This window comes from Mus musculus, chromosome 2, assembly GCF_000001635.26.
Source record: "Mus musculus strain C57BL/6J chromosome 2, GRCm38.p6 C57BL/6J".
Classification (NCBI taxonomy): domain Eukaryota; kingdom Metazoa; phylum Chordata; class Mammalia; order Rodentia; family Muridae; genus Mus; species Mus musculus.
The window spans coordinates 93,823,906-93,851,716 of NC_000068.7; the positions used below are offsets into that span (position 1 = coordinate 93,823,906).

General features: G+C 47.6%; 1 protein-coding gene across 15 annotated transcripts; it reads right to left on the bottom strand.

The window, feature by feature from the left end:
* Positions 1–9,561: 9,561 nt before the first annotated feature.
* Accs (1-aminocyclopropane-1-carboxylate synthase (non-functional)) lies at positions 9,562–26,092 on the bottom strand. 15 transcript variants are annotated; one of them, NM_001290782.1, is made up of 15 exons: positions 25,860–26,038; positions 24,012–24,302; positions 21,842–21,901; positions 20,298–20,368; positions 19,014–19,083; positions 18,644–18,710; positions 17,960–18,057; positions 17,404–17,481; positions 16,118–16,218; positions 15,243–15,332; positions 14,335–14,380; positions 14,106–14,247; positions 12,283–12,425; positions 12,025–12,178; positions 9,562–11,923 (listed from the first exon to the last, which is right to left on the bottom strand). In NM_001290782.1, the coding sequence occupies exons 2-15, from the start codon at positions 24,300–24,302 to the stop codon at positions 11,826–11,828; spliced, it is 1,509 nt and encodes a 502-aa protein (NP_001277711.1). In that variant the 5' UTR covers positions 25,860–26,038; the 3' UTR covers positions 9,562–11,825. The 15 variants fall into 15 exon arrangements, 14 of the variants coding, with proteins under 14 accessions (NP_001277711.1, NP_899043.1, XP_006499824.1 ...); NM_183220.3 differs by having other exon boundaries at positions 24,012–24,281; positions 25,640–25,894; XM_006499761.3 differs by having other exon boundaries at positions 10,128–11,923; positions 25,640–26,091.
* Between the last annotated feature and the right edge of the window lie 1,719 nt (positions 26,093–27,811).

Below are 27,811 nucleotides of genomic sequence, written 5' to 3' on the forward strand. Positions count from 1 at the left end.
GAGAAAAATCTAGGGACAGAAGGTTCTGTCCAAATTCCTCTTCCCACATCTAACAGAATGTGTCTCTATCCCTCAAACACACACACACACACACACACACACACACACACACTACTAAACTCACTATATACACCCATTTGAGAACTGGATGGGTGACGTCAATGTTGGCCAATGGTACCACAGCCAAATTCCTGGAATTCCACAGGACAGTGGCTTGTATCATTTTAAAAAGAAAACTTAAGGTTTATTATTATTATTATTATTATTATTGTTATTCTATCACGTATTGGTCTCTCTGTGTGAGAGAATTGCATGAAAGTGCATGCCAGAAGATGGCATTGGGTCTCCTGGAACTACAGGGAGTTGTAAACTGTCTGATGGTGCTAGGAATCAAACTCTGGTCCTCGAAAAGAGCAGCAAGTTCTCTAAACCACTGAATCATAACTCCAACCCAAGGTTTTACTTCTTAAAAGCAGGTCAGCTGTAGCTGTCTGCACTGGGAGATTTTGTCTTGTTTCTTATCTGTTTCCTTTGTATTTGTGTGTCTTTTTCAACATGTTTTTAATGCTTTGTACGTGTTAGCATTAAGTGAACGTTTACTGGGTTACAAAATTGTGTTATGCATGGCCTTTGGGAGCCCTTGCCTGCCTTGTTCACATTTTATAGCCTTAAGCTTGCATGGTGCCTGGAATATGGCACGTGTTCAGTGTTTGTTAAGTGACTAAAGGGGGCAAGATCACGAATGCGCTAACTAGGAATAAGACAAGTGTGCAAGTGAGGCTACATAAAGCAGAGAGTGAGAAGCTGAGAAGAGTGTAGATACAACGCTTCAGCCTCAAGAGGAAAGAGGCCACGTGCAACTGAAAATATCTAAGTGTTATTAGACGCGTTCTCACGACCGGCCAGGAAGAACACCACAGACCAGAATCTTCTGCGGCAAAGCTTTATTTCTTACATCTTCAGGAGCAAGCGTGTAAGAAGCAAGAGAGCAAGAAGCAAGAGAGAGAGAAAACGAAACCCCGTCCCTCTTAAGGAGCATTCTCCTTCGCCTCGGACGTGTCACTCCCTGATTGGCTGCAGCCCATCGGCCGAGTTGACGTCACGGGGAAGGCAGAGCACAAGTAGTCATAAGATACCCTTGGCACATGCGCAGATTATTTGTTTACCACTTAGAACACAGCTGTCAGCGCCATCTTGTAACGGCGAATGTGGGCGCGGCTCCCAACATCTCCCCCTATCCTTTTAATAAGAGCAAATAGGCCACCCATATTAATGAGAGTGGAGATAGAGGTCAAATCCCCAGTGTGTAGGTAAAGGAGCCATGTACAGGATTAGCTCTTAGGCTCACAGGCTTTTACCCAGAGCAACCCTGACCTGCTCCCGTGTCGTTTTGCCTGGGGGAAGGGAACTAGGACACTGAACCTTCATGAAAGATGACATGTCTCCCTAGAATAGGCTCATATATGCCGCAGAGCCTTTCCATTGCAGTGCTTAGCCTTGCAACTCTCTCGGGCTGCTGAAGCACACTCACTCTATCCCGTGCAATGAGTCTAGCCTCATGGGATATAAGAGCTGAGTGGCCAGCGACCTATTGCCTAAGCATAGATAACCATATATCAGGGGGAGCTCCATGTTCTAGTCCTGCAAGCGCCTGGGCAATAACCACCTTGTCTCTCCTAGTTTAGGCCTTAAGCTTACAGACCAATCAAAGAAGCAACACTAATCCACAGCAAAGTGTATCTCCAAATAATATTAATCCCACCCATTTTTTAAAGAAAGAAAATGCTGAGGAGATCCAATTGGGTAATCCTTTGGTCAGCGACAGGTCCAAGCGCGTGGAGTTGACCTGAAGTCTCAATTCCCGAAGGATCTGTTCAAATTCAGCCATCCAATTCTGTAACATATACTGAAAAAGACTTTTTGACAATTTAGCTGCCCTAGTAAATTTAACATACTGAATGGAAATAACACACAATTCCGGAAACTTTTGTTCACAACCCTGCTGAGTTATTTGTCATAATACATCTAGTTGTATCTGGACAAGATCTATGAGTTGATTAACCAGCATGAGACCTCTCTGTATCTTGACATTAGCTGAGGCCTGTTTATCTATGACTGTAGTCACTGAGGCTGACAAAGTGTTAATGGTGTCAGTCGTCTGGACCCGTCCAGACAGAGCTAAGGCTGTCTGAATTAAGGCTAAACCCAGTTCCTAGTTAGTGGTAAAAAAGCAGGAGAATACTTGAGCATTATACATCACCGTCATTGGGAGTGGAAATGTCGACATTATCCCCCAACGCTGCTCTCTCTTTATTATTGACGCCCTGGACATCACCAAGACGAGGGACATTAGTATTCCCTTGGTCAGTCTGGATTTTTCGGGTGAGTCTTTCTGGTACCCAAAATGGGTTGTCTTCATCCTGTGGGAAAACACAGACAGCTCCCCTGGATCTTATCAAGATAGGATCCGGGCCATACCATTTATTATCAAGGACATTTTTCCATTTAACCATCTCATTGGGCCTATCTGGCTCTGAACAATGACGTTCAGCCGCAGTATGGCCATGAACATCAATATTTAAAAAATTGAGTGTAAAGAGTGCCAAAGACACCGACACTCTTGGTGCTCGGGGTAAAATCTCTTCAATTCCCCTCTTCTGTTTTATAAGATAGGCTTTGAGGGTGCGATGCGCACGCTCAACAATACCCTGTCCTTGAGGGTTGTATGGAAGTCCAGTCAGGTGGGTTACGTCCATCTGACGGCAGAACTGTTGGAATTTTTGAGACGTATAAGCTGGTCCATTATCAGTCTTAAGGAGTCTGGGTTTCCCCCAAGCACTCCATGCCTCAAGACAATGTTGAATCACATGTGAGGCTTTTTCTCCGGTTAACGGAGAGGCAAACATGATGCCAGAACATGTGTCAATGGACACATGGAGATATTGAAGTTTTCCAAAGGAAGAAACATGTGTAACATCCATTTGCCAGACCTGTAGAGGTCGAATACCGCGTGGGTTAATTCCCACATGAGGAACTGGCAAGAACTCACAGCAGCTTTGACATTGAGTAACAATGTCACGGGCTTCTTTTCTTGTCAAGGAGAAACGACTGCGTAATGTTTCAGCCATCACATGAAAATTGTTATGAAAATTTCTTGCAGCCTCTACCGGGGATGATAGGGCAGCAGCCACCACTTTAGTGGCCTTATCTGCCAAATCATTTCCCAGAGCCATGGGGCCAGGTAGGCCTGAATGGGCTCTAACATGAGTAATATAAACAGGAGATCTTCTAGATAACAAAACTAATTGTATCTGCTGAAAAATATTGGCAACTCTACTGGAAGGCTTAATCACTCCAGCCACTTCTAAAAGATTTACTGCATTTACCACATAACAGGAATCTGACACAATATTAAGGGGTTCTAAAAAGGTTTTTAAAACTTCTAAGACCACTAAACATTCTACCACTTGCGGTGAATTTTCATTATATTGTTTGGATACCACTTTACCATTAGCCACATAGGCACCTATGCCAGTTTTTGATCCATCAGTATATACCACAATCCCCTTTTTAAGTGGGTTTCTTACTGTTATTTGTGGAAACACAACAGATTGATTTTGGGCAAACTGTAAGATTGGATGTTTTGGATAATGGTTATCTATTTTTCCTGAAAAGGAGGTAACTAAAACTGCCCAATCATTAGATGCGGCTGCCAAGGTTTGAACCTGTGCAGCGGTATAAGGTACAATTAAAAGATATGGACTTTGCCCAAAGTGGGTGATTGCTGCTTTTAGACCTTTAAGGGCAAGCTGTGCAATTGCATCAGGATACCAATCTATTATTTTAGCTGGGGATACGTTTGGATGGATCCACAACAATGGCCCATTCTGCCACAAAACTGCAGTTGGCAATTGTGTTGTCTTAAAGACACACAAACTGAAAGGCTGCGAATCCTCAATACGTTGTAATTGTGCATTCTGTAAGGCTTTTTCCACCTTTTGTAAGGCCTGGTTAGCAGCTAGAGTAAGAGTCCTAGGGGAGGAGATATGAGGATCTCCTTCTAAAATACTAAACAAAGGCCTTAACTCAGCGGAAGGAATCTTTAAAAAAGGTCTAAGCCAATTAATATCTCCCAACAGCTTTTGAAAATCATTTAAGGTATGGAGGTGATCTCTTCTTATCTCTACCTTTTGGGGCACAATCTTATCTGGGGACACCACAGAGCCCAAGAATTGTCCTGTATCAGAAATTTGGACCTTTTCTGTGGCTATCTGTAAACCCCACTGACTTAAAGTTTTAAGTAGAAAAGGATATGCCTTTTGTAGCATGGTAAGGTCTTTATGGCACAGGAGGATGTCATCCATGTAAAGGAGCAAAATTAAAGAGGGGAATTGTTCCCTCACTGGCAAAAGAGCTTCTTGTACATAAAGTTGACACATAGTAGGACTATTGGACATTCCCTGTGGTAAGACCTTCCATTGATACCTCTTATCAGGTTCCATGTGATTAATAGAGGGGATGGTAAAGGCAAATCTGGGCCTATCCCTTGGACACAAAGGTATAGAAAAGAAACAATCTTTAATATCTATAATAATTAAATTCCAGCCACGTGGTAAGGCGGAAAGTACAGGGAGACCCCTCTGTACTGGGCCAAATAAGTTCATTTGCTCATTAATGGCTCTGAGGTCATGGAGCAGTCTCCACTTTCCTGACTTTTTCTTAATTACAAAAATTGGAGTATTCCAAGGTGAGGTAGAGGGTTCAATATGGCCTAATTTTAATTGTTCCTCTACCAGTTGAATCACAGCTTCTAGTTTTTCAGAGGATAGGTGCCATTGAGGAACCCACACTGGGTCCCCTGTTTTCCATGGTATGGGTCGTGCTGCCCCAATGGCCGCTAAGGAAAACCCAGACCCTGTCTGTCTTGGTTTCCATTAGGTGAGATGGGCTCTATCCTTCCCTGTTCTTGATGTCCTAACCCTTTTCCTTCTTTATAACCCATCTTTGCCATGATATTTTTTGCTTTAGCTGAATACCCTCCTGATGGGGCGTTTTCATTGGACAAAATAAGGCCCAAATGCTGCATAATATCCCTTCCCCAGAGGTTAACCGGGAGTGGGAGCACATAAGGTATGAATTTCCCTTGCTGCCCTTCAGAGGATTCCCACGTCAAGGCAATGGAGCTTATAGTGGGACATGATTGATATCCTAGGCCCTGTAATGAATGAGATGACTCTGTGGTGGGCCATGCTTTGGGCCACCAATGTGTAGAAATTATACTTTTATCTGCTCCGGTATCAAGGATGCCTTCAAACTCTTTTCCGTTGATCTTAAGGCGGAGCTTAGGTCTATCATTTAAAGATACAACCAAATAGGCAGAATCATTTCCTGAGGAGCCCATTTTCTTTATCTCAGGTCCTGCAGATTTTTCCCTGGTATTATCAGGGAGGAGCAGCAGCTGAGCTATCCTATCTCCTTTACTAATAGAAAAAACGCCTTTAGGGCTTGAGCACAGGACCTGTATTTCAGGGGAATGTTGACAATCCATAACTCCAGGGTGGACTACTAAGCCCTGCAAGGTGAGTGAACCCCGGCCGAGAATAAGGCCCATGGTTCCCGGGGGCAAGGATGGTATAGGCTCCACTGGCACCGGCTGAATACTCATTTGAGGCATTAGTAGGAAGTCGGAGGCGGCACGCAGGTCCACCCTTGTGGGTCTTCCTGGGTCGCCTCTCTGACTGCTTCCTGGGTCCTGACAAACCGGTTCCCATATCTTTGAGGGCCCTGGGACCGAGGGCCCGATGACCCGTTTTTTGGCACATCAGTTGATTGACTATCAGGTGGGGGAAGAATTCTGCCCTTTATATCCCTCACAGAGCGACACTGGTCAGCTCTATGATAACCCTTGCCACACTTAGAGCAAAGAGTGAGAGTCCCTCCCTGTTTATCTGGAGCTCTGCAATCTTTCTTAAAATGCCCAGGCTTTCCGCAATTAAAACATGTCCTCTGATCATTTCTGCTCATGGAGCGGTTCTGAGATTGGAGGATGGCGGCCGCTAAGCCTGCATTGGTGAGAGGTCCCCCAAGCTCTCGACAGACCCTGAGCCAGTCTTGTAAGCCTTTGTTCTTTCTTGGGGCTATGGCCGCTCGGCACTCCTTTGTGGCTTGCTCATAGATTAGCTGTTCTATCAGAGGCGCAGCTTGCTCTGACTCTCCAAAAATACGCTCTGCTGCCTCTGTCATTCTGGCCACAAAATCTGAGAAGGATTCCTGAGGTCCCTGGATTATCTTTGTTAACTGACCAGTGGTTTCACCTGCTCGAGAGAGCGCCTTCCAGGCCCTAATAGCCGTGGAAGAAATCTGGGCATAAGCTCCCCAATGGTAGTTTGTCTGATCAGCAGAATAAGCTCCCTGACCCGTTAACAAGTCAAAAGTCCAATCTCTCTGCTCTGGAGTCAAAGCAGCTGCGTTTGCTCGGGCCTGCGCTTGTGCAGCTTCGTGCCAAAGCGCTCTCCATTCCATATATTTGCCCATACTAGGGAGAGCGGCTTTTACAACCGTTTGCCAGTCAGCAGGAGTTAGTGCCATGCCGGCGAGCCTGTCTAACTGCACCAAGGTAAAATTAGCATTGGTTCCGTATTTACGAACCGACTCGGCAATTTCTTTAATTTGTAAGTATTCTACCGGAGCGTGGACACGCCCACCCTCGGCTCCTTCAAAGACCGGAAATGCCTGTTGTATTTTCCTTTGTTCCTCTCTGGGAATGAATGAGTCTGCGCACTGCCTCTCTGCGTACTGCCTCTCTGCGCACTGCTGACGCACTACGCAGGGCGGGGACTCCGCATAGGGCGGACCTTGAAGCCGACTGCCCTGAGGCCAATCAGCAAACTGGCCTTCGCCAGCCGCTTTTGGCTTTTTTCTTGACCAATTAGCTGGCTGGTAATGGGCTGCTTCTTCCTCCCAGTCTGTTTCCTCAGAGGAGGATTCTTCACCTGCTTCAGAGCTACTAAGAGCTGGCTTCCTGAGCTCATCTAGTGACGAGTATCTCCTAGAGACCTCCGCTAATTGATCTTTCTTCTTTTCCCTTTTTCCTCTTTTTCTTCTAATCTCTCTCCAGGTATTCCTACCTAACCTTAACTTTTCCTCGGGTTCAAGACCCTTGGAAAGGCCTGTATACTTATTTTGTGTACCATATTTCCTCTTTGCTCCTACTCTCTCTCCCCGCTTTACTTCTGATAGCTTGTCCTGAATTTCCTCTAGAATTTTCAGCCCTATCTTAATCACCTGATAACATGTGAAAAGGAACAAAAGGGCTCCTAACACCAGAAAAAATTCAAGGCCAAACATATTCCACTTTACTTCTGATAGACTGTCTTGAATTTCGTTAGAAAGTTCAAGATCAGACTTACCTCGTAAAGCTGTACTCACTGGTACTCTCGTTCCCCAGCTGAAAAGTTCTGAATTCATACAGTTGAATCCTTCTTAACAGTCTGCTTTACGGGAACCTTTATTACCGCGACCCGCAGTTCTGGTTCTGGAATGAGGGATCTTCCTTGTGCCAGTCCCGAGTTTTTTCTCGTCCCGGAATTCGGCACCAATTGTTATTAGACGCGTTCTCACGACCGGCCAGGAAGAACACCACAGACCAGAATCTTCTGCGGCAAAGCTTTATTTCTTACATCTTCAGGAGCAAGCGTGTAAGAAGCAAGAGAGCAAGAAGCAAGAGAGAGAGAAAACGAAACCCCGTCCCTCTTAAGGAGCATTCTCCTTCGCCTCGGACGTGTCACTCCCTGATTGGCTGCAGCCCATCGGCCGAGTTGACGTCACGGGGAAGGCAGAGCACAAGTAGTCATAAGATACCCTTGGCACATGCGCAGATTATTTGTTTACCACTTAGAACACAGCTGTCAGCGCCATCTTGTAACGGCGAATGTGGGCGCGGCTCCCAACATCTAAGATCAGGCAAGAGTTAACATCTCCAGCCAGATGTGGTGGCTCACTCCTGTAGTCCTAGCATTGGGAGGCTAAGGCAGGAGGATGGTGAGTTTGCAGACAGCTTGGGCAATATAGAAAAACTCTTGTTTTCCAGGGCAGGGGGAACACTTTTGTTGTCCTGGAGAACATTTACGATTTTGACAGATGAAGAGAATCCAGACAGAGGGGGAAAGATCCTGTCTGTATCAAAAGCCTGTATAAAGAAGGAGGCACCGGAAAAGTAAGCACCCGCCCAAGCCTGCACAGGTAAAACGATGCAGCTATGCTTCTAAGTACGGAAACCGCACAGGTGATGAGGAACAAGGAAGGTTAGAATCTGTGCTATTAGAAGTTTGTAAATGCGTGGACTTGACCACTCTGAACATCTTTTGAATGGCGATTCCCTAAACATTAGCTACAAGATTCATCCGAGTTTATAGTTCTGACACCTACAGGTGCTCACATAGTATTTTTTGTTATACTTACATTACACACAATCTAGAGATGATCCGCATCTACCAGGGAGCTGGGGAAGGTTCCCCTTGAGTTGGAGGTGGCCTGGGTATTCATCGTATATAAAGTGAAATAAATAAAGCCAAGTGCCTTGACACGCAACGGGGACTCTACAGATTGTCAATGCTAAAGACTGTCTTTTTTAAAACATCGAGAAACTAGAGGTAAGGGACTCCGTAGCAAGACTCCTATCTCAAAACTAAATGAATAAAATAGTCTGCAGAGGGATGCACCTAGGTTATATACAAAGATGAAGCTATTTTTATACAGGACTTGGGCATCTGCAAATTTTAGTATTCCCAAAGTGGTCATGGTCCAATCCTCCATGGATACAGAGATGACTGTATACAACACACAAAGCAACCATGTTTCAGTAATTAAAAATATTATAAACAATAACTATTTACCACTTTGAGGAGGAAAGATGCATTTTTCTAATCTATAAAATTCAAAGATTAAGGCAGGTTATATCTAGCTAGTAGATTATTAAATTGCATAAAGTGCAAAGAAAATTACTCAGAAAGCAAAAGGGAAGGGAAATATGAAAAAGACGAGAGATTCAGAGGCAGCCGGGCTATTGCGTGGTCAAATAGGACTCCAGACCATGTGGTCATTTACATGAGAATGACCCCCCATAGGCTCATGTAGTTGGATGCTTGGTCCCCAGGCAGTGGAAACTGTTTGGGAAGGATTTGGTCTTGGTTGAGGAGGTGTGTCACTCAAGGGGGCTTCCCCAGTTGGTGCTCTCTCTGCCTCCTCCTTGTGGATCAGGATGTGAGTTCTCAGCTACTCCTGCTGCCATGTCTTTGCTCCTCTGTCATGGACACTAACCTTCTGGAATTGTAAGGCCAATCAAACACTCTCTTTTATAAGTTGCTTTGGTCATCATGTTTTGTCTCAGCAATAGAAAAGTAACCAAGACAGAGGGAGAAGAGGGGAAAGGCAATGCTTGATAATAAAGGCTGAAAACGTTCCAGAGCTAATGAAGAAAGCCACAGATCCAAGAATCACAGTGTACATAAAATGGGATAATGAGATAATTCAGTATCTTCACACATAGCAATGACACTAAATGTCACCAATGATAATGTTTTTTATTATTATTATTTATATATGACTGTTTTGTGTGTTTGTGTGGTGCATGTCAGAAGAGGGCATCAGATCCCATTATAGATGGTTGTGAGCCACTACATGGTTGCTGGGAACTGAATTCAGTTCCTCTGTTAGAGCTTCTGGTGCTCTTCACCGCTGACCCATCTTGGCAGCCTGATACTGTCCTTTAAAGGCATGAAGAAACTGGGACAGGAGTGAGTTGACACGTTGTCTTGGAAGGAGTTGCAGATGCAACATCAACAGAGGAAATCAGAAAATAACCACTAACTACAGAATTCTATAACCAGTAAAGTTATGTTCCAAAAAGGGAGCAAAACTGGCATCCTCAGACAAGCAGGGATTGAAAGTCTGTCTCTTGCAAACTCTCCAATCCCACCCCAGGAGCTGCACAACAGACAGAAGACACGTGGCTCCCAGTGGATGCTTGGGATAACTCTGTGATCACCTGAAGCAAACGTCACCTGTGTAAAACAAGACTTTGCAGGGTCAAAACTGAAAAGCACAAATGAACACAGACCACAAACCCAGCCAGGGGTCACCAGGGATTTGGGGTCTCCCATTGCTATAGGGAAAGCTGAGGCATGTTTGCTTTCCTATTAACAAATTGTTTGTAGGTGTTATATTCTAGGATAACAGCCAGCAGGAAAATACAGCATATGGTAAAATGAGTAGAAGATGAAGAGGGGAAATCAAAAAAAAAAAAATCTAAGAAAAGGAAGAAAATTAAACTAATGACAGAGAAAAACAAAACAGAAAATATAGGCAATCTACAGACCAACCAAGAAAACAGCAGAAAGCAACGCACAAATAAACAGTACACATGTGATTCCTTTTTATGGCTTTGTGTGTGTGTGTGTGTGTGCGCGCGCACATGTGTATACAGTGCCCACAGGGCCAGAGGGGGAATTAGATCCCTAGAACTGGAGTTACAGATGGTTATGAGCCCCACCATGGGAACTCAAGTCCTCAGAAGAAAAGCAAATGTTCTTAAGCTCTGAGCCATCTCTCCAACCCACCACACACAGATTCTGAACCAAGGCAAACTACTCTCACTTGGGTCCTTGAGTGTGTAGCTGTGAGGTTTGGAATATTATTTCATCTAAGACTAAGTTTCCTCATCTGCGAGAGGATATCCTGAGCACAGCGAAGGGCGCCTGCAAGGCACAACTGACTGTCTGGGCCAGCCTGGGCTGACTGTCTGGGTCAGCCTGGGCTATGCTGTTTTCACTGACACACTTGTAGTGGGTTCATTCTGGGGTCAGGAGTAATTTTCTGATTTCCACTGTTTATGTTGCATCTGTGACTCCTGCCCAGGTTGATCTCAAACTTACAGGTGCAAGTAATCCTCCTGCCTCAGCTACTCTTGCAGCTGTGACTCTAGGTACTGTACATGCAGGCCACCAACCAGACATTCATTTGGGATCTTCACTAACGCACCCCTCAAATGGAACAGGCAGCTCCTTCGTAGGCTTTCTTAGCACAGAAAGACCAATCTTTGCCTGGCCCCCAGACAGCCTTGGTTCAGAAATATAGCCTCCTGTCCCTTCCCCTTCCCTAGCCATTGCTAGGCCATATCTTCGGGAACAGCAATAAAGGCATCTCCTTCCCAGGTAAGAAGTGAATCCCAGAACTTGATCCAGGCATTTCAGCTCCACCAAGAAGATCTTCCTAACGCCCACCATGAAGTATTTCTCTCTACATCCCAAGCTGAGGCCTGTCCGGGCCTCCAAAGACCTGAATAAACAGAATTCATTCCATCCATTGGAACATGCTTTGGAATAACATCCTTGGAATGCTATCGTGTGTGTGTGTGTGTGTGTGTGTGTGTGTGTGTGTGTGTGTGTACGTGCGCGGTGTGCTGATCCTCTGGCTTGTTTCCCTGGAAACAAGGAAAGAGGCAGGAAGGCACCATCACAAAGAATGAAGAGTTGCTTTTTCACTCTTGTATCCTAGAAAGGAGCTGTAATTAGGAGCAGTCACGACTCTCCAAACTGTACACTGTTCACAAAGTCATCCTGCTGATCCTAATCCTGTTGAATACAGGGCAGCAACAGCCCAAGATGAATATCAGTTTAAACAGACTCCCACTGTCAGCAGAGGGCAGGAAAAAGTCCTTCAAGGTCAAAGCCAAGTCGTGAGTCCCACTGACAAATGGCGCATCCACACTCAGTCTCCTGTAGCCCCACAGGGCCAGGTCACAGGAACAGTGAGAGGCAATGGGCAGCTCATCTGGGCTGGCTTTGTGGTTCCTGAGCGTGACAGGGAGAGGCATCTTCTACCACTTGAGATTGTCCTTCAAGCACCTGCCGCATCCTTTGCATTCCTAAGAGGAAGGGAGGAGGAGCTATCAGCACGGGGCTGCTGGGGTCAGAAGCAGGGGCCCCAGAGGATGCTGTGGGGAGGCTGGAGGAAGAGACTGCTCACCCAGGCGAAGCCGGTTCTCCTTGTCCGAGAAGACCACGCGGAACCAGCCGGGTTCTTTGCACTCAAAGGTCTTACCGGAGGACAGCAGCACCTTGTTGTCCAAAAATTGGCGCCACAATAACGCCTCCTCCTCAAAGGTGCCTTTGCACAGATACTGGGAGGGTGGAAGAAGTTCAGAATTCAGGAGACTGTCCAATGCCTTCACCTGCTAGATGGAGGCTTGGCATTTTTCGATACCCACACCTCAACCCGATTTACCTTTCTCAAGTCAACCCAGATGAAGAAGCCTGCCCCGCGACTCACAAAGGGGATCCCCAGGGCTCTGAGTTCCTCTGAGACATAGGTGTGGGCAGCCTTGAGCCGGGCATGGTTTTCTGGCAGGTACACCTGGCTGATCCAGTCTAAAGGGAAGGGAATACCAAACCCCCATGCATCTTCACACCGTTGCATTCATCTCAATGCTAACGGATGGAAGGGCGCGGCAGCCGCACTGCGGGAGTGCTTTCTTTCCTCCCACAGCTTAATGAGTCACGAACTCAGGGCTGGGAGTTCAGTGTTCCCTATAAGCCTTTGATCCAGGTATGCAGTTGAGAGCTCCAGGTCCTGGACCACATTCAGGAGCCCAGAGGATAAAGTCCCTCAGGATGGGAACCGAGCCAAAGGTGCCTGCAGTTATAAAGTGGTACTCAGAACCACACAGACCAAGGTCCTGCTCCCAGTAGGGCCTCCGGCAAGACGGGAAAGGCAGACCTTGGCAACTTCAGCTCCTTCCCTGATCTCCATCGACTTACTGGCCAATTTGAGGGGAGGCGGGGTAGGGGTGAGGGGTGGGAGGGGATGGGGGTGGAGGTGGACAGCTGAATGAATTATGATACATTTATACACTTGCGAAGGCACACCACACCACAATCAGGATTCTGAGTGACCCCAAGATTATTCTCACGATATTTAGACTGATTCCCCCTTACTGTGACTGATGCTATCTATCGTGACAGTTTTGTTCATTCCCAAATGTCACCAAAACTAGCCTCGTGTGGCATGGAATGTACTAGCTTCCCTTATCATTATGGCATCTTGGGGAGAAATCCACAGGGCCAACCGATTTTATTGTATCAGCATGGATGGGATACTGTGTACCAACGCATCTGTGCGGGGAGGGCACCATTTACAGATGTGGGCATTCGTGAGAGAAGTAACTATCCACACAGAGGTTCCGCCTTTGGTGCTCTGGCCGCTGGGTCCTTTGATAAGTGTGTTTATAGGAAACCAAGGGATGGTTCTTCACTGTGGCAAAAACGCCTTCTGACCACATCAGCAATGTCCTAACTCTCCTCCCTTACCAACGTGAGGTCTTGTCACTCTTTCTACAAAACTTTAGGCTGATAGATTGGGTGTTAAGCATCTGGTCCTCCTTTTCCTCATCCATAAAAACGATGGGAAACTATATAGAATTTCTTCTCAGGGCCCTAGGGAGGCAGTGAGATGCACAAAAGAACATCTGAAAGGCTGAGTGAACAGGAGAACTTCACCAGCTGACCCACGGCTGGAGGCAGGGACAGAGCGCAGGACTCAGAGACAGGAACCTCCCCATCACAGCCATTTCTCAGGAACTCCTGATCTCTTTCCAAAGTGTTCAAAGCTAATAATCTTAAATTCACTTTTATTTTTAGGTGGAGTCCCGCCATGTTGCCCAGGCTATCCTGGAACTCCTGTCCATAAAGCATCCTCCTGCTTCAGCCTCCCGAGTAGCTGGAGTACAGAGGCACAGCGCTGCACCCAGCCTGTGAGCTCACGTTAGCCAAGCACCCATCGTATGCCATGGGTTCTAATCAGATTACAGATCATATTCAGCCTAGCACTGTTATCAGCCCTACTCTACAGATGAGGAACCTGAGGCTCGGGGAGGTGAAGAGATGTGCTACATAGGCAGTAAGCAAGCAACTGAGCACAGCCTGGACTCAGAAGTGACAGTCTCAGACATCACCTAAGTTCCTCCACAGGAGAGGCACCCATGAGCCCGAGCAAGTCCTTGTGCATGCCAACCCCACTCCTCTTTCGAGCCCCTAGACCCAGAAAGTCACCATGGTCCCGGAGCAGCTGTGCCATCTGGTGTTGGACCAGGCCACTGAGGCCATGATAGCGGCAGAGGGAGGCCACAGCAGTAGCCACGTGCTGGTTCTCCGTGTACAGTACACCGAAGCGTAGCCCCGACATCCCAAAGTCCTACAAGAAGATGTATGCTAGGCTATGGCTGGCCCTCATGGAAGAAACTGATTCCATTTCCTCCACCCAGGATACCCAGGAACTCACCTTGCTGGTGGCCCACATCACGTGTGTCCTCTGGGGGTCAGGCAGCCTACAGAGAAAAAAACATGGAGACAAAAGTGACCCAGAGACAGTAGATGGCAGATACGTGGATGGATGAGTAGATAGATGGATAAAACTGGGTCTCATGTCTCAAGCCACCAATTCTCATGCTTCTCTCAGAACGGGTCAGCAGACAGCCTGCTGCCTGTGTCTATAAATAGCATCATATGAGAATACAGCCGAGTTCACTGGTTCTGTGTCTATGGTAGTGCTGTGTGGGGAAACCATCAGACCTGATCTCTGAGCTAGAATTTAGTTCAAAAACCATTTCCTCAAAGGGTTTCCCTAACCAACCCAGGAATCCAGGCCAAGCAGGACCCTCAAACTGACCTTCCCACAGCTCCTTGCCACACCCCTTCAGCATTCTTGCCACTATCATTGAAATGGCTACCTGTGTCCTTAGCTGCTGGGACCTTCGTCTATCTAGAAATATAGATAAAGGGATGGGTGGGTGGGTGGGTGGGTGGGCAGATGAATGGGTGGATGAAGGGATGGATGGACAATGGGGGTGAGGAGACAGATGGATGGGTGAGTAGATGGACAGATAGACTGATGGGTAGATGAAAATGGAGCTACTCTAAGTACCAAGGAAACAAGAGTCCAGTTTCCCATATATCAAATATTCCTTCAAAGAATACCAAGCCCCCTTCATCCCCCTTGGAGCTCTTGGGAATGCCATAGAATAAACCTGGTCTACCTACCTGACCCTAGCCTGAGGACCAGTGAGAGCAAACAGATATTAATAGAACCACCTTGGGTCAAGACAGGCCCTGTGAGCTGACCCAGATAGAGGCTGGGAAACCATGAGGCAGTCCAGGGATTGGTAGAATCAGCTGCAGCGGGAGCCTCACCTCTCCAGGCTGAGGACACTGCGGTAGCCAAGGGACTCTTCAAACACAGAGAGCATGTAAACCTCATCCATGATCACGTGCAGCTTGTGCCTGGAGTGGGTAGGTAATGGGAAGGAGAGAGCCAAAGTATGTCATTTAGCGTTGGGGAGCAGTACACCAGAAACCCAGGGGAGGGGGCCACAGTGTAGCTCGGGGCTACCAAACTGCTTGCACACTTTGGTCTATATTTTCACAAATGGGAGGCTGCACACATAAAGCAGAGGACCCTGGAGCTTTCGAATCACTGCAGGGAAAAGGAGGCACCCTTGGGGTCCTCCATGGTGGGCTGGAGACAAAGAGACTCAGACTCATGTCTGCTCCCGCTCCTGATTGGACCACTCTGAGGCTCTGTCAAGCAGGAATGATAAGTGTTCCTTTTTCTTGGGGCTGCTGTGAGTCGGACCACAGACACAACACAGAAAGGCTCAGCTGGGAAGATGGTCTGGTCAGTAAAGAGCTGTCTTGCAAACATGAAGGGCCCAAGTCTGACACCGAGAGCCCTGGGGTTCACCGGCCAGATAGCCTCTCCTACTTGACAAGCTCTAGACCAGTGAAATCCTTTCTCAAAAAACAGAGCATCTGAGGCATGTCTCTGCTACCTTCCACATTTATACACACGTGAACACAGTTAAACACATAAATAAGTAAATAAATACCTAAGTGCATAAATAATAAAGTGTTCAGCATGGCGCCTGGCTCTAGAGCATTACAGCTGGTAATGTTTTTAAGAAGACAGGGAGACACCACAGCAGGTAGCAGCCCACAGGGGTCTAAGGACTTGCCCCAGGCCACATCAGGACTCTGTCTGCCCACTTTGTGGGGTAGGCAGAACTCACCTCATGGCAAATCTCAGAAAGTCCTGCAGCTCTTCCGGGGAGTAGACGTCACCCAGAGGGTTTTGGGGGTTGATGAGGATAAGGCCTTTGACCTTGACACCCTGAAACCATCCAGGGGGTGTTTCAGTGTCCCCCACCACCACTCCAGAGCCTTACAGTCTCACTGGATGAGGCTGATAGCTGCCCAGGAACGCATGGCAGAGACAGGCTCCTGACCCAACAAGAAGCAAATGAGTAGGTCCCAGACTGACATCTGCTGGGCCATCCCAGCTATGGAAAGAGAGCAAGCAGGGAGCAGGGAAGCATGCCAGCTGCCAGCAGAGAGGCTGCTCGTGTTGGAGGAACTGAGAACTTTCACGGCGCCTGCACTGAGCACTTGACAGCATGAATGGCAACAGTAAATGCAGTGAAGTGCACGGATGCTGGACATGGGCAGAAAGCAAACGTGGGAACTTAGGTCTCTGCCTTTCTTAAGGAGCCCCTCAAAAAGAACAGGATCACCCCTCAATTTGCCAGAGAGACTCACTAAACTATAAACTCTTATGATCCATATTTGACCCTGAAGCAGAAACAAAGGACTAGAGTAGGCAGAGTATTCTTTTTAATTAGCATGCTGTGGTGGTTTCAATTAGAATCCCACCCCCACCTCCCATAGGTTCATATGTTTGAATGCTTGGTCTTAAGTGGAACTGTTTGGGAAGGATGGGGGAGGTGTGGCCTTGTTGGGTGGGTTTTGAGGCTTCCAAAGCCTAGTGTCTCTCTGCAGACCAGAATGAAAAGCTCTCAGCTACTTCTCCAGTAACCATGCCTGTCTGCTTCCTGCCATGATGATAATCGACTAACCCTGTAAAACTGTAAGCATACCCCAATCAAATGCTTTATTTTATGAGTTACCCTGGCCATGGTGTCTCTTCACAGCAATAGAACAGTAACTAAGGCACATTCATTCATGAAAAACAATAACGGGCTTCACTCCTGACATTTTCCTGCACATGTAAAATTAATTATGATCCTATCCCACCACCTCCTGCTACCCTTTATTGTGAGGGGGAAATTTCTGATGAAATTCCCTGGTTCTCTGTATACTGTGGTTTCAAGGTCTTTTTCTAATGCGAAGGCCCTCCATAGATACAGGATTCTGCCTGACCCCCAGTCCCAGGATGGTTCCATAATCCACCCCCCATATGTCCCTATCAATGTTACAAGCCCAATTCCCAGGAGATGAAGGGTCTAGCACCTGCTGAAACCCACCCACTCCCAGTGCTGGATTTGACTGAATCTCCAACCTCAGAACTGACTCCTTGCAGGACCATCTCCAGCTTCTCTACGGTGAGCTGGAAGGGGCGTGTATTCAATCCAGTTACCTGGGGAAAGACCCACCAAAGTCAGGAGCCAAATTCAGTGACATGGCCCCAACCCCAAACTTGAACTCTTGGGACTCTCTTTCCCTGTCATCCCCAGCCTCTTGGGCACAATCTCTGAAAAACAGGAAGGACTGCTTCCCTTTCCTGCCTTCCACCCCACCCTTATCTCTTAGGTTTCTGGCAGAGGCAGCGAGGCTTCTCTGATTGGCTCTCAGGACTTCCAAGGTTTAAACATCCCCTTTCCACCCTCTCATTTATGGGTCTGATCCTTGGCTTCTCCATGAATCCAGGATCTTAGAACCTGTAGCTTGGAACTTCCAGAGAACCCAGGCAGAGGTGTCCATGCAACAACAGAAGGCACCACTACTGTTTCAGAGCAACCCCAAAATCCCTAACACAGGCTCCCTTCACACCCACCCACAGATTCAGAACCAGGAAACCCTTGCCTACAGGAAAACTCAAATGCCGGCACTCTTACCTTGCTGTCTAGGTAGACATAAGCCAGTCGGACGTTGCCATAGAGATAGATGTGCTGAGTGATGGCTCCGTAGTAAGGTGTGGGGATCAAGAGAGCCTCTAGGAGCAGGGGCAGACAACCTATTGGCCTCTGGCTTGGATGCTACAGACCCTGTCATGTACACCACCACCACCCTTCCTAGCCTCTATCATCTCTGGGAAACATTTGGGGCATATTCTTGCTCTCAGTTCCCCAAATCTTAAAGCTTGGTTCCCCAAGATCAGGCTTTTTCTAGTATAGATGCTCCTTCACTTATAATGGGGTCACATCCAGACTAACCCACTATAAGGTGAAATTATATAAAAATGTATGTGGCCCTCCTAATCTCCTGAATATCCTAGCAGCCCATAACAGGGCAGAGTATTGGTGTTGACTCAAAATCTCACGGCTGCTTGCAGGTAGAGTGGGGGAGCTCACTGCCACTGCCCAGCATTGCATGAAAATACCCCATCACACAGCACTTGCCAGAGAATCTGTCATAGTTCAAAATTCCTAAGACCAGGGGTGTGGCTCGGTAGGTAGAGGGCTTGCCTTGCATACGTGAAACCCTGGCTTCCACCCTCAGTACCCCAGCCAGACAACCGTGGTCACAGCCTAGCACAGCCCTGGCAAAAACTGAGGGAGTAAGGCATGGCGTCCGCTTACCCCCTGCCTCACACAGCACTGTGGCCAGAGCGGAAAAGAGAGAGGCACAGCCATTCAGAACAACCACCTACGTGTGACAGGAGACAAGAATGCCTCTGTCAGGAGACAGAGAAGAACAAGGGCCATGGAAAGTGCTCTGGGGATCTACCCTGACAAAGGCCTCAATTGGTTCCCAGCCAAGCTGATTTCTGGGCACCTTGCTCTTGATTAAGGGAATGATCGATGGAACTGATCACTCCCAGGATCTCTCTCAAAGGTGGGGAAGTCAAAAGGATCACAGCATAACGGGGTTGGGAAGTAAAACTTAGAGGCAGGCAGACCCCAAGTGCCCTTCCTGACACTGCTCACCCCTAGGAAAGGTAGGACTCACATTCTCTGGTTTCAGGGGTGCCGGGCTCTTACAATAGAAAGACAAGAACTTTGCCACTTCTTCCCGGAGGCTAGAAGAACAAACCAACAAAATACAATACTGTCAGAGCATCCTCAGCCCAGTCTACTCCAGAGCCCCTCTGGGAGCCTGTAGGTGGCTGGCTACCACTGCCCCATCCTCCCTTCCCAAAGTAGCAGACATTTATCTCCACTTCAGCATACCCTCCCCCACCCAGCCACAAAGTATTCTGGTCTAGGTCACCCAACCTCACCTAATCAGGAGACTGTGGGGGAAGAGATAAACACTCTATACATCTAGCTGATAATGATAATAATTAACATTATTATGACAGGAGCTGTTACCATGGCTCTTACTGAGCTTCAACACCACACAAATGTTATTCAGAGACTGTTTCATGGTGACTGTGATTACTATCATCACCATTTGCAGATAAAGAAACTGAGGGAATCTGAAGGAATTGACTCCCTTGCTAGTAAGTGGCAGAGTCCTTACTCAAGCCCAGTGGCCTGCCCCAGAGCTCACCATCTTGATGACCTTGTTCTAAGAATGTGAGCTTTGGGACACATCTTGGGTCAGGTCCTGCTGGACCACGAATCCCTTAGAACAGTGCCTGACTCTTAGTAAATAATCAGTACAGAGCTGGTGAGATGGCTCAGTGGGTAAGAGCACCCGACTGCTCTTCTGAAGGTCCGGAGTTCGAATCCCAGCAACCACATGGTGGCTCACAACCATCTGTAATGAGATCTGACGCCCTCTTCTGGAGTGTCTGAAGACAGCTACAGTGTACTTACATATAAATAAATAAATCTTTAAAAAAAAAAATCAGTACACAGCACAGTTGGTACCATTCCCTGACCCATCAAACCATTGAGAGGGGGCCCCAGTCAGCTCCCTTGTCATCTCTAAAGCTCCTGGAAAAGCAAGGGCAGCCTCCTCACTTGCCACAGACTTAGGGTCACAGGAACCAAGATGGGAGTTCTGGGGACAGAGCTGAGGCTGATAGGCCAGCCCATGGTCACCAGGTCTCCACAATTATGTTCTCAGCCTACGGCCGGCTTCTTCACTCAGACTCAACTGATGTGGTGGACAGAACAATTCCTTGTTGAGGCACTCCCCTGTGTGCTACAGGGTTAAGAGCACACCACTGACCAGTAGATCCTTCTTTCTGTTACACCAAACAGAAATGTGTCCCACCTCTACTCGACCTCCATGGGGACCTACAGGTCCCATGTTGGGACACACTGGCCTGGGGCATCTACTTACAACAAATGTCCTCTCCAGTCAGGGTACTGCAGCAGAGATGGTTCCACATGAAGCATGTCACCCTGTGTCAGCTGGGGACACATAGGAAAAAGAGCAAGGTTGATGGCCAGCACTGTCACCTGCATCCACACAGCACTGTGGCCTTCATCAGCGGGTTTTCTCCTGCTTCTCAGAGAAACCGTGAAAGGAGCACAGGACAGCATTCCCAGGCCCATTTCACAGATAAGCAAACCAAGGATCACAAAGTGATGGCAGGGCCACCGAGCTAGCAAGTGGCAGAACTGAAAGGACATCCGGAACTTTTGGCTTTAGCTCTCTATACAACAAAAATCAAAGGGGTGGGTGCCAGAGTAGCAGCAGGGAGTCAGGCTGCTCAGCCTTCCCGAGGTCAGAGGAGGATCCAGAGTTGGGTGCCATCAACTTGGCCTTGGATCCAACTTTAGTGGGGACTCAAGGCACTGTGTCCTGCAGGCTCAACTCAATCTCACCCTTTGCATACGGTGGCAAATTTCAGACCATCTCTTGTATAAGCAGGTACTGAATTAGTGGCACTAGAGTATTGTAGCTACAAGGTCAAAGAGAGCCATTGACGTTGTGACCTTGGACAGGGAGCCAGAAGAGTTAGGGTCATCTACTTCTCCAGGCCTAGGCCCAGCCATTCCCCTCCCTTCTGCCACCCTTAGAGCTGGTCCAACTCAGAAGCCACTGTGGCTACTGAGCACTTACCAGGTGGCTCATCTGAACTGTAAAGACTTCATAAAAACAAGTTTTAATAGATATCAATAATTGTACATTTATTACCAGCTAAAAATTGTACATTTAGATATACTAGGTAAATGAAATATTACTGAAACTAATTTTAGGTAGGTTTTTTTTTTTTTGGAGAGTTGAGACATCTGATGAAATTTTAAGAAATCTGATAAAATATCAAGGAATTTTGCAAGCCGGATTAGAAAGAGCCCTAGAAGCCAAGCCTGGTAGTGCACCCAGCTACACTGGAGGCTAAAGTAGGAGGCCTTGCAAATCCAAGACTTTCCCAGACTGTAGAATAAGTTCAAGATCAGCCTGGGCAACTTAGACCTTGTCTCAAAATAAAAAGAGGGTGTAGTTTGGCTTGCCTAGACTGCGTAAATGCTGGATTCAATCTCCAGTTAAGAAAAATAAAATTAAGGACCAGGGATAGATATAGTTCTGTTGGTAGACTAGATAGGGAAGGGAGGGGAGAGGAAAAGAAGGGAAGGGAAATGAAAGGAAGGGAGGGGAGGGGAGGGGAGGGGAGGGAAGGGAGGAGAGAGGAGAGTAAAGTTGTTCCCAAAGCAGATCTGGAATCCATGTCCCATGGCTCTTAAGTCAGGGCCACTGAGGCATGCAACAAGCTACCGTGGCAAAGGATTCAAGAAACCCCTCAAGCTGGTGATGTCAGCCCCTGAGCTCACTCACCTGGAGCTGGTGATGTCAGCCCCTGAGCTCACTCACCTGGAGCTGGTGATGTCAGCCCCTGAGCTCACTCACCTGGGGCTGGTGATGCCCAGTCCCATACTCACCCGCCAGGACAGAAGGTCAAAGCAGAGTTTGTTTTCACTGGTGCCCAAGTTAATGATGCCCTGCAGACAAAGGGTGGAGGCAAGGATGAGCATGACAAAGCACTGCTAGCAAGGAGCCTGAGGAACCCACAAACAGCAGGGTGGGCACCAACCCACCCTCCCACCATCCCTCCTTATCTTTGCTCAAGCTGGCACTCACTAGGTTTCAAATACAGCGTCCAAATACCACCTCTGGCAAGAAGCCTTCCCACGCTCCACTTGGAATGGCTCTTTGCTTCTTGGCGTTCCATATCTCTTTCCAGCACTCTCCTGCCCTTAGAAAACCACTCAATTTCTGCCCCATCCCCCCAGGGATCAGGGTACAGCTCCCTGCTGATAGCTAGCTCCCTGAGGAAAGATTTATGCCCAAGACACCGCAGTGTCTCTCCAAAAACATTACAAATCGCACTCTGCTGGGAACAAAACAAGAGTAAGGATGTTCAGTGGATAGCCCCTGTGCCAGTGTAAATGACTCCCTAGGGGACCCAGCTAACAGGACACAACATCTGGCTGTCTCTCCATAGGTGCTTATCCTAATGGAGGGCACAGACTCCTGACCCCTGCCTTCTTCGAGCAGTGAAGGAATCAGAAAAGACAAAACCATTAAATGTGAATGAGCTGGGAGCTAGACACATACCAGGCCATGCTTGTCACCCCCTGGAAAGGAAACTGTTTCCTCCACAGGCAGACAACCCAACTCCTAGTGTAAGCCATCAGTTCTTGTCCAGATCACTATCATAGCTCCTACCTCCTCTCCTGTCCAATCCCCATATGGACTCCATATGAAACCCTATAATATCTTACTGAAGCTGCAGCAGACATCCTGCTCCTCTCCTGAACACTTCATACATACCCTTCCCTGTTCACCAAGTCCCGTGAGTCCCTACAAAATCCAAAGCCTTTCTGAACTCATCTCCCACCATGCTGGCTTTACTTGCAGCCCAGTTGGTCCCTTTGCTGCCTGCTGATGTCATCCAGCCTAGGGCCTTTGTCCCAGCTGTTTTCGCAGCTGCATGGCTCCTGGAGGTGGGTAGCCTCTACCACAGCACCCTGCATAGAGACTGAATCTGCCAACTGTGTCTGATGGAAAGAACAGGCTGAACTGATGGAATGTCACTTCTAAGGTTAGGTCATAAAAGCATGTGGCTTCCATCTTGAGTACTCAGAGTCTCCTATTCTGTCTTAGACCATCTGCCCTGGAGGGAGCCAGCTGTCATAACTGAGGCAGTCCTGGGGGCGGGGGGAAGTCCATGTGGACAGGGACAGATGCCCACCAAGAGGTGAACATGGAGATGGAGCCTTTTACCTGTTCAAGTCCCACCACCCAGGCAAGGCTTCAGATGCCATTACAACATCAGCTTCAGGGTACTGTGATGGAAACCCCTGCCCTAAAACACCCACCAGGAGTCCTGAACCCCAGCAACTGGGAAATGTTTGTTTGCTACTTAAGCTGCTGAGATTTGGGGTGATTTGTTACAGCAATGGATAACTAACACAATCTCTCTCGCCTTTTTTTTTCCTAAGTTTTTGATCTAATGTCACCAGAGTAAAGTTGCCTTCTGATATCCTATGTCAAAGAACAACATTTCCCAGCTTGCCATCATCCCCTGCCCCCTTCACCCTGTCTTCATTTTCTCTGCAGTACCTATCAGTTAGTGTTATGTGTGTGTGTTTGTTCTGCCTATCTCAACTAAACTATATACAGGGCAGGATTTGAGTTCACAGCTCTGACACCTGTGCCTTGAACAGCCGCTGATACTTGATGGGATGCTCAACAGATCAAAACCATTAATAAGGATGATTGTGCAGCTCTTTGACCTGCCAAACTATTATATACAATAAATTATGATAATCAAGGCAGATGATATGGATAATAACAGCGGCTACTATTTATCAAGCGTACTACATGACAAGCACTGTTAATTTTAACATCCCTGGTCCCACTTAATGTTGACTCTTACAGAGCAGATATTATTGACCCATCTCAGAGATGAACTGTGTATAGAGCAGACATTAACAGCCGTCTTGGAGCCTGAGGATCATAACTCCAGCCCGGCAAGAGCAAGCTGGGTGCTGACTGCCCTGCAGTTAGTTTGCTCTTGGGTCGCAGTGGGGAGGGGTCTTCACTCACACTGGGGTTCTTGTCCTCGTCATACTCATCCATGTGGTAGGTCCTGTAGCCCTCCTCAGCCGAGTCCCAGAACCATTTGATGACTCTTCCTCTGGAGGACAGGCAGGAGCTGTCAGAGGAGAACGTGGCCGTGGGGTCACCTACTCCATAGAGTTTGGGCTGCGTCTGGTCTGGTTTTCTGAGGCATTCTCCTTGCAGGCCATCACCATAGCCACTGTCCATGTCCTGAGTGGAGGCTGAGCCTGTGCAGGTAGTAGGTGCCGTGGATTCCTGCTGAGGAAGACAGAACATCTGCCAAAACACAAATGCACATGCCCGCTGAAGGGTTTTGTGTGTGTGTGTGTGTGTGTGTGTGTGTGTGTGTGTGTGTGTGTGTGTGACTGTGCTGTCTGTCTGTGTATAGGCCCAAGAACATCCTCTGATATCATTCTGGGAGCTGTCCACATTTGCTTTTTTGAGACAGGGTCTCTCACTAGGCCCTAAAGTTTGCAGATTAGGTTAGACTTTTGAGCCAGTGAGGCCCAGAGACCAGCCTGTCTTCATCTCCCCAGCTCTAGAATGATGAAGAGTGAACATCGGACTATTGTTATCTGGGTTCTGGGGATAAAATTCAGGTCCTCATGACTGCAAAGCAAGAAAAGCATTTTACACTTTACTGCCTAGGCTGGTTGCGCTCTCTCTCTCTCTCTCTCTCTCTCTCTCTCTCTCTCTCTCTCTTTCCTGGTTTTCCCCTGAGGTTGCCTGATGCTGGCCTTGAACTCTTGTCCTCAGGTGATCCTCTTTTCTCAGCCTCCCTAGTAGCTGGAACTAAGATATCTGCCTCTTCTTGCAAGCTGTGTATCATCCCTTGTGTCCTTATCCAGTTAAACACTTCAACAAACACAATCTGTTGAGGACCTGTGAGCACCACACCAGGCTGGCTACATAGAAACGAAGCTAATCTACTGTGGCTTTAGCTTGCAGCATTTCTGCATTTGTTTCTCCTTTCGGCAGCCTCAGGGATCACCAACAATCTTTCCCCCTGCTTGCTCACCTCAGTTTCAGAACACCAGGCTATTTCCCAAGCAGATCACTGCTACAGTTCTGGACTTCTTGTGTGATGGGTGGATAGGAGCAGAAGGTGGTGGGAAGTGGGGGTGGGGGTGAAAGGGGAGTAGGAGTTACAAGTGCAGGCACTCCTGGATCCTGTCTCTACTCACAAAGGACACAAGGGCCGCAGAGGAGGGTCTCCTGCCTACCAAAATGTAGGAGCCTCCTAAGGATTCCTCTGTCATGCCGCACCTGCGCTCTGGTGGACCAATAACCATCTCAAAGAATAACAGTGAGGACCTGAGGGCGATAAAGCACTCATACCAAACTCTGGCTAGTGGCCAAAAGTCTAAAATATGAATCACTCTATCACAAATGCTCTCTGATTTCCCTGTCTCAAGGTACAAGTCTTACTTGGTAGATGGTTGATGGGGACACAGAAAATGCCCTCCCCTCCCGCAGTTTACTTTTGTTTTGCAAATCTTGGGGTCCTCCCCAAGGTGGCGGGACTCAGCAAAGCACACGCCTGCTCCACCGATAGCCTAGATCCGAGGAAAAACATCACCAAATGCTCGGGCTGTGGACAACGCGGTACAGACCTAAATGCAGCCAGAACCCAGCAGGAGCTCAAGGCGCTGTAGTCAATCAGGCCTAGTGATCTCACCAGCCCAACCAAGACAACAAAGACAGAATGGTCTGCAGGGCCCGCCAGGGGTTTCCGGGCCTCAGAGACTTCCAGACCTAAGGGCAGGAAGCGATCAAGAGCACCGCGGAGCGAACCCGGCCCCTTCGGTGCACTGTGGCGGATACAGCACCTACTTTGGACCTTGGGTTTTCACGCGCGCGATATTCTCCGGATCGGACTTCCGTGATACCGGAGCAGCCTGCCCCCTGGCGATCTGGCGGGAACACAGGGAAGGAGTCTGTGCCCTGACTCCTGGTCACAGAAGAGGAAGCTCCGGTCTTCAGCACTTCCCTGTCTGCCAGAAACTGGAGTCCGAACTTAGAAATGGGAAAGAAACAGAGGGGTGGAGGATCTTGGTTAAGACAAGGCCACGCCCACTCCATTCCTTCTCTCATTGGCTGAGCTCAGATACCTCTAGCTTTTCGGACACACTTGCTCAGAGCCGCTGAAACACCAATCTTCCTGGGCATTACCTAAGCATGAGATCTCCCCGCCATCTATTTGTAAAGGCTTCTCTCAAGGCCCGGAAAAAAAAGATTTACAAAAGAAATATAGAAAAGTATCGACATGTATATGTATATTCATATGGCCATGGGAACACCCAGGAATGAATAGCTCTCAAAGGGGGACTTCTTTGAATTCCAGTCTATACTAAATAGATTTTTAGAGATGTGAGGAGACAAAGGAAAAACTTCAATTCCAGGTACTAGAAAAAAATGCAAGAAAGCAACGAGAAGTTGTAAGTCGTTTTCACTGTGTGCCTGCAGAGGCATGCCAAATTGAGTGCAAATACCAAATCGAATAACTCCACCTCTTATAGTTATGCTAGGAAACAACCTCTTGTCAAACACAGACCAGGAGGCTCAGACCGATAGATAACGATCTATGCAAATATAATACTGCCACCTATAAGCCTCCCAGAGTCAGGAGCATAATCTAGGTAGTTTAACAGTGGCTATGCTCACACAGGAGACACTGCGCGCCAGTGATGGCTAAGTTGACAAGGTAGCATGCCTCCGTAGTTCCAATCTGTCACAGAAGTTGTGGTGGTTTGGATGAGAATGCCCGCCCCCAGGCTTATGTTTTTGAATATTTGGTTCCCGTTTGGTGGACTGTTTAAGAATTATAAAGTGTGCTTTTGTTGGCAAATGTGTGGCCTTTGAGGTTTCAAAAGCCACGCCCCGTCTCTTTCTCTGCCTTCCGCCTGAGGATCATGTAAGTTCTTAGCCACTGCTGCAGCACCATGCCTGCCTGTCACTGCACTCCCCTCTGGATCTGTAAGCAAGCCCCTAGGTAAATGCTCCTTTTTATAAATGTCCTTGGTATGGGTCACTCTTCCAAGAAAAACACCAAGACCTATTGAGGTGCTTACTAAGGACAGAGGAAATACAGAAGAGTAGGAGAGGAAGGTAGTTATACACACCAGCTCAAACCAACTGCTGAAGTGAGGATTGTGATCGACGTGACCGTTTCTGTCACATTGTGTTAAGACTGTGTTTGTACAGATATTTGTTTTCTTTTGTCAAATCCCTTATCATGTAATGCTAACATCAAATTAAGATAATATCAGTGGTTGTCATATTTAAGTTATGAGATACTCAAAGAATGCCCCTCAAGGGAATATTGCCACCTGTTCTAAAATACATACCGTGTTTACGGCTGTACATGAGATGGTTACATCATGTTAGGCATAGTCATGACCTCATTTTTTTCACTTGGAAATTAAGCATGGTATAAGAGGTGATTGTGTGTCAAGATGACAAGGGGTGGACTTGTGATGGTTATTCTTGGCTGTAAACTTGACTACATCTGGAAATAACTAGCAAGCAGCTAGGCACATCTGGAAGGAATTTTTAGTTAACTGGATCATTGAGGTTGGAAGACCCACCTTAAATCTGGGCCACACCTTGTCACAGCCTCTATAAGGGTCATGGAAGAAAGAGATTTTTGCTTTTTCCAGCTTGCCCCATTCTGGCTGGCAAATTCATATATCTATCCTTCTCCCGAGGGCCTCCCTCACTAGCACCAGAGCCTACTTTGGGGATTCTGAGGTATACTGAAGACAAGCTGAGACACTAGCCTCATG

Coding starts and splice junctions, on each gene's coding strand:
- Accs (NM_001290782.1), bottom strand. CDS start 24,302: ATGTTCTGTCTTCCTCAGCAGGAATCCACGGCACCTACTACCTGCACA. Junction 17,482..17,959: donor ATGTCTACCTAGACAGCAAG/GTAAGAGTGCCG, acceptor GTCTTTCCCCAG/GTAACTGGATTGAATACACG. Junction 14,248..14,334: donor TGATGTGGGCCACCAGCAAG/GTGAGTTCCTGG, acceptor ATCTTCTTGTAG/GACTTTGGGATGTCGGGGCT.